Raw genomic sequence first — 6977 nt, forward strand, 5'->3', positions numbered from 1 at the left:
CGCGCTGCCCTGGCCCCCCTGCTCTATGGCGGAGTCGCCGAGAGCGCCGCTGCCGCCCGCCGCGCTCTCCCCCTCCTCCTGCTCCGGGCAGCAGCGGCCTCCCCCCGGGTGCGCGCGCATCCAGCCCCCTCCCCAGCCGGCGCTGCGCTTCTTCCGTAACCGAGCCCTTGGAATCCCGGAGACCCGCCCCGCCCGCAGCGCGGCGCGCGGGGGACGCGCGCAAGCATCATAGAGCGGGCGCGCACAGAGCGGCCCTCCCGCCGGGGCGTGGCCCCAGCCGCCGCCTCTTAGGTCCTCCAGGCGCTCGCGGCGGCCATGTTGTCCCCGCCTCCCGGGCCACGCCCCCGGCCACGCCCCTCGACCCTCGGCCGCGCCCTTCCGGCCCCTCCTCCCCGAGCGCCGGGCCGGAAGTCTGGCGGCCGGAACTCGCGGCGCAGAGTGTCCTGCGAAGGCTGCTGTTTTGTTTCCTGGGGAGTTACGGTCCCTTGTCTGATTTGACCTGCCTTTGCTTCCCAATTAATGAACAAGCAAAACGGATCTCATGTTACATTTACCAGCTCCTGTGTTCACTCAGTGGGGTTATGGATGGCTCGCTTTCCAGCTTCTCCATGTCTTACCAAGTGCCTCAGATTGAAGATGAACCAAAACGTTCCATTACGTGAAATTCACTGTCCTTCGGCGCCTGACTTCACAGTCCTTGACAAATTCTAGGATTTTGGAAGGGTCTGGGGCAAGAAATGATACTGAAATAGTCTGTCTGGTCGTATGGGTTTACCTCTAGATTCTCCTTAGAATGGATTTACCAGGTATCATGGGATCTTAATTTAAACTTTGTAGTGTAACAAAAAGCAATGGGCTCAATTTGGTGAATAACGCCCTCATGTTGAAAGACCAGCTTAACTCACTGTCACAAGCATTAGGAATCTGTGGCATTGTCTGGTTCTTCCCACTTACTATTTAAGAATAATTTTTTAAATAATGTCGAGGAGCCAGACCTGGTGGCACATTCCTGTGATCCCGGCACTTGGTAGGCTGAGACAGGAGGACCTCTGTGAGTTTGAGGCCCCCCTGGCTGAACTACAGAGTGAGACCCTGTCTCAAAAACTCAAAAGCAACGAAAAACAGTAATGGCAAGATAATTTAATTTAAATTTTAGAGAAGAATTGGACTATTCTATAAATGCTAAGCATATATAGAAATGTGCTAGTGAAATTCAGGATAATATATTATGAAGCATTAGAATGACTGAAAGGTATAGACCACATTTTATATTGCCAGTAAGCTCGGTGACCCGTCCAGGATGACAGCCTGCCACACTGCGCCACTGCTCTGCTGAAAACGCAGAGCACTCTAATTCTAAACCTGTCGCCTTTAGGGACTACTGTCTCTCCCTTCCTCCAGGTGGACCCTTGTCAATGTCTGCTCTCTTGTCTTGACTGTCTTCGTTCTTAATCTAGGCCCTCCGGCCATTTGGTTTCTTCCAGTTCCTTTGAATAAGAATGAGTAAGAGATGGCAGGAGGTGTATTACGAAGGAAGCTTATTAGCTTATTTAGTGATTAAGTAAAGGGAACACATGTCCAGGTGTGTATCTCGTGTAATATACTGACGCAGAAGTGAGAAGATACGTGTGTGTGTGTATGTGTGTGTGTGCACACACGTCTATGTCTTACATATTAAAGAAGAGCCCTTAGGTGGCAATCTCTGATCAACCTCCATTTGTCAGGTAGGTGAGGGGAGCTGGCTTTCCAGGTATTCCTGTTACCTGGCAGCTCTCCCAAGTCTAGCAAGCTTTCCCTCTTTTTTGTCTTTCTCATTACCCTAACTTTAAAGTCCTACCTGTGAGGACAGAAACTGCTTTCAGTAAGTTTCCCTTTTGATCTAATAAAACTCAATGAGGTCCTTATCATATCTTTTCCCTACCTACACTTCCACCTGTCCTTGTAGGGTTCCTGACCTAAAAGCTGAGAACTAAGTTTAATGCATAGAATTAGTTAATAGAAGAACTAGAATTTTGAAATTTTGTGATTTGCCTCAATATGTAGACATTAACTCATACAAATGTAGGCATACATTTATCTGTCACTGAGCCCCACCTTAAACTACCTTTAGTATCTTTGATTGGAGATATACTAGGTTATGGCTTCCAGCAGGAAATCTATACAGAAATGTTGGCAGCAAAGACTTAGGTGCACAAATTGAGTTCTTAGGAGAGAAGCCAAATCAGAAAGGTGCATTTAGGAGTTGTTCCTGAAAATTACAACTGCAGGAAACCCTGTAGGTAAATAAGAACTTGTATGATTGGTTATAAGAAAAGAAAAAGGGTTCAGAACTGAATTTTAGGAAATACCCACATTTATGTACCAAGTGAAGGAATAAAATTCACACATACACACACACACACACACACACACACACAAAATGAGATAAAAGTTTGGTGCTATATGGCAGCATACCCTGGTTTTCATATTTAATTAAAACCACAGGGAGAACATGAGCAAATTTTCAGCTGAAACAATAGATGGGAAAATATTGTACTTTTGGAAAAATTTACCTTTCTATGTTGTATTGAACAAGGTATAAATATATATGTATGTGTGTGATATAAAAACCATATTTAAAGGAATAAATCACATGAATTCAAGGTCATTTTGACTTCTATCAGATTCCATTTGCTGAATCTCAATAGAAGCATTTTAACATTCCCTTTGTTAAAAAAAAATTCAGATATTTCAAAAGCTTTCTGGTCACACTTGGTTCTTCTACAATACCACAGAACGGAGTACTAGGAGAGGAAGGCATTTACTCTCCCATAGAAAAAGAAAACATCCCAATTAAGGAAATAATACATTCCCTCTGGGACTAGATTGACACCCTAGAAGTATTGAGAACATATGCTAAGTACCTAGTGACAGGCTTATTTATCTTCCTTAAAATATTGGACAAATAAAAAATGTTCTCTAATTTCAGGAAAAGGCATTTTTAGTGTACCTCACAGAAGCATAGCAGCACTGTAAACTTGTAACTAAATTTTTTATTTTGTCTGTCTTATCATGGTCTTCCTAGCTTATTTTATGAAAAAGTGAATGACAGAAACAAAGCAGGATTAAGTATGAAACCTGGTCCACTCAAGGAACAATAGAGATTTTAATCACTTTGGATCCTGTCTCCCAGGTGTAAAGACAGGTGCTAAGACACCAACTGTCACCCCTGGAAGGCTCTCCATTCTTTCCAGTATTTTTCTCTTTGTTCACTATGTAAAGCTGGAATTAAACCTTACAGAGAAAATGTCAGGTTGTAAGAAAAATAGGTATTAATATGGATTTTTATTATGAAAAACAGAACAATTAAGAGAATGAAACTTTGAAAAAAATCTAGTCTGAGGAAATGACCCTTTGAAAACTGTATATTGTATTGACAAACATAAAACCTGCATTTGAATCTTTGAGTGTGATAAGATACTTAGTAAAAGAATGATTTAAATATTTGCAGTGAGCAAGTGTGTGTCAGGTAAGAGCAGAGGCATCAGTTTCCCTTACTAAATCCAAACAGCAGAGTCAAGGTTAGAATTTATTGAGACGTTACATAGGAGTGAAGCTGAACCCAAAACCATTTTCTAGCACTAATTTGCCGGTTTTATGACTCAGTGAGTTGGCCAAATACCATTCACCTAACTCTCAACTCTAATGAATTGCTGCCGGCACAGCATGTCAAGGGGCCAGATGACACTTTCAGGTACGTTCAATATAAATATTCACTATAGCCTTCAACTTGGAATGAGTGCAGAGGCATCTTAAGTGGCATTATTATAGACAGCTAGGCTAGGTAGAAATAGTGCAGGCTGTCAGACAGGGCTGAGCTCTGCAAGGAGCCAATGCAGACAATGGGATGTGTTGTGGACCCCAAGACAAAGCCTGAAATAAACGCACCCACATACTTCCCAGAGAATAAACAACAAGGATTCATAGCCTAAATAGGTATCCGTCACCTTGGGGAAGCCAGGAAGATCTGACAACTCACCCCTTAGGAAAAGCCCCTGTTCTATTTCATGCCCGCTGGCTGCATGACTTGCTTCCCCGGTAGATTCCCATTTAGTCAACATCACCTGAGCAGTTATGCCGATGGTGTTAATGGTTGGCAATAGCTCTATCCCATCTGGTGCCCACCTTGTGATTTCCCGTTTGTCCCCATCTTAGACCTGTCTCACCTCATGGTTTTACTCTATAAAAATCCCTTAAAAAGGCAGGGTCCTCGGCAACCTACTCAGGACCCTTGTTTCTCTCCCAGACAGAAACTTTCTTTCCCTAATAAATATATTCTGCTCTTAATGTCCATGGTTCCTAGAATTCACTCTTCAATTTGAGAAAACATGAACTCATTCTGAACATTCAGCAGGTTGGGAGTTTCTTTCCTCTATATCAGCATAATTCAAACTAAAAAGAGAAGAGTTAAATATCAGAAAAACACAAGATGAGTTTTGAACCACAGGAGATTATTTAAAGTGGCATATCTTAAAATTTTTGCCCATTGCAAACATTAGTCCTAAGTACATGTTTAGCAGGCATATTAAGTGGTGTCTCAGGCCTCTAGGGGAATAGTAACAGAAAGTACCTCTCACAAAGAGAAATTCCGTGCCTTTGATGGCTTCCCGATGTCTCACAGTGGTAGGGCTAAGTCTAGAACCCAGTTTCCTGACCCCAAGCTTGGAGTTTTGTTTGCTTGAAACAGCCCTGTTTTCCCTCAGTTTCTTTATCCTCACACTTACTGCCCCCTAAGACAGAAAGAAGTTTGCTTCTACTCTGCTCCATCTTCAAGGGCCTCCTCATCTTTTCTTTCTGCGTGCTCTTCCTGAGTGGCATCACCTTCTCTCCAGATATAGCCTCCACAACTGACTCTGTCTTCCACTGACAATGGGGCTTAGGCAGCATAAGCCAAGTCATCAGACTCTAGCTACACAAAGCAATCTTCTGAACGAAAAGGAGAGACAGACTCATTGGCCACTGATGACATCTTTGGGGTCCCAAAGACTGCTATGATACTAGACTTGCCCAGTAGTGAATCTAATCAAGAAACAAGGAAAGGAATGAGAAAAATGTCTCTTTCATCAAGAAAGGCTGGGTTAGAGCAAGTAACAGTGTGAGAGCTGAATGGGTTTGTCACTGGAGGGCAAAATGTCATGGGCTCTGTTGGTCAGGACAAGACTGTCTGGGGTCCAGCCTTCACCATTCAACTTGACAGCATGATTAAGAATAATAAAAAACCAAATGTGTCCTGGGCAAGTGGGAGAATGCCAGAAAGGAAGAGAAGTGATGAAAAAACTGAGCTGCAAAGATCCTTCTTTTGCCAATTCGCCATTCATTCTACCTCTTAAGGATTGGGATAAGTGACTAGGAATCTGAAGAAAAAAACAAAAAACTCTTTAAAAGCGAGAGTAGAAAGAAGACATTTTCCTCTAACAGTATCAGCATGTATGATGACTGAACATTATCCATTTAAATGTTACGTTACAAAGTCATATGCTAAAGGTCATATTTTGATGAAAAGTTTCATGATAAAACTCAGATTAACCAGATTACAACAGCTGACTGGTCCCATAAGAAAGGACAATCAGGGCCAAAATATTCAATAAAGCAAAGCAAGTTTTGATTTGTTATTGCAGGTTTGGGGAAAAAGAAAGAAAATCTGGGTGGCAGCGGGCCGGAGGCTGGCGGCGGGTGGCGACGGCGACCGGCCCACGGGAACTGGCAGAATGGTGAAGCCGATGGCGATGGCGGAGCTGATCAAGCAAGCGAGCGGGCGGCGCAATACACCGAGGCCGTGCAGGACAGCGAGCTGCACCTACGCGGGTACAAAATTCCTGTCCCTGAAAAATCTAGGCGCCACCTTAGACCAGTTTGATGCTATTGATTTTTCTGACAATGAGATCAGGAAACTAGATGGCTTTCCTTTGTTGAGAAGACTGAAAGCCTTATCAGTGAACAACACCAGAATATGCCGTGCAGGCGAGGAGGGACTCGAGGGACTCGGGCCCTGCCGTGTCGCGCAGAACTCCCTCTCCCCAAGGGCAGTCTTGTGCAGCTAGGCAATCTGGACCCGCTGGCATCGCGCAAATCACCGACTTACCTAAGCATTCTAAGAAATCCCGTAACAAATAAGAAGCATTACAGACTGCATGTGATTTATAAAGCTCCACAAGTCAGAGCACTGAATTTTCATAAAGTAAAACTAAAAGAGCGTCAGGAAGCAGAGAAAATGTTCAAGGGCGAACGGGGTGCGCAGCTTGCGAAGGATATTGCCAGGAGAAGCAAGACGTTTAATCTGGTCCTGGCTTGCCAACTGCCAAGAAGAAAGGTGGGCCCTCTCGGGGGACGTACAAGCAATCAAGGATGCTGTAGCTAATGCGTGTGCCCTGGCTGAGGTGCAGGGGGGTGCTGCAGTCCGCTCAGAGAGCAGGCAGAGAACGCAGATCAGGTGAGGAGGACATGGAGGAAGACAGGGTCACAAGTGGGTCCTGAGCAGTGCGCCAGGGATAAGCCTTGGCTTCTGAGCACTGAATAATGGCCTTGTTTTTGTCAAGAGGGATCTGTCGGCATTGTTGACATGCTCAAAGCTGCTGCCAATAATTTTGTAATGAATTTTGAAAGCTAAATGTCAGTTTTCTACAAATGTTAAAGATAAAGTCCACTCACTGTGCTGCCGGAAAGAAGGAGAGAGAGAGAGAGAGAGAGAGAGAGAGAGAGAGAGAGAGAGAGAGAGAGAGAGAGAGAGAGAGAGAGAGAGAGAGAGAGAGAGAGAGAAAGAAAATCTGTACTGCGATTTAAAAGACATAATTTAGAGCTGGGGTTTAACTCAGTGGCACAGCGCCTGCCTAGCGTGAGTGAGATCTCGAGTTCAATTCCCAGTACAAAAGAAAAGGGTATAATTTAATTTAGGTCTAGTTTTTTCCTAACATTCCTTTATCATGAAACAGTTGAGAAAA

General features: G+C 44.2%; 1 protein-coding gene and 1 pseudogene across 1 annotated transcript in view; one reads left to right on the forward strand and one right to left on the reverse strand.

Annotated features, from left to right (window-relative positions):
* The window catches only part of Mbd2 (methyl-CpG binding domain protein 2), a 70482-nt gene extending 70208 nt beyond the window's left edge, over positions 1–274 (reverse strand). Inside the window, exon 1 of the mRNA XM_004623728.2 lies at positions 4–274. Within this exon, the coding sequence (XP_004623785.1) occupies positions 4–120 (117 nt within the window). The 5' untranslated portion in view covers positions 121–274. The remainder of the gene's footprint in view (positions 1–3) is intronic.
* A 41-nt stretch (positions 275–315) lies between these two features.
* LOC101574820 lies at positions 316–6513 on the forward strand (annotated as a pseudogene).
* The last annotated feature ends 464 nt before the right edge of the window (positions 6514–6977 follow it).

This window comes from Octodon degus, unplaced genomic scaffold (assembly GCF_000260255.1).
Source record: "Octodon degus isolate 3935 unplaced genomic scaffold, OctDeg1.0 scaffold00003, whole genome shotgun sequence".
Lineage (NCBI taxonomy): Eukaryota > Metazoa > Chordata > Mammalia > Rodentia > Octodontidae > Octodon > Octodon degus.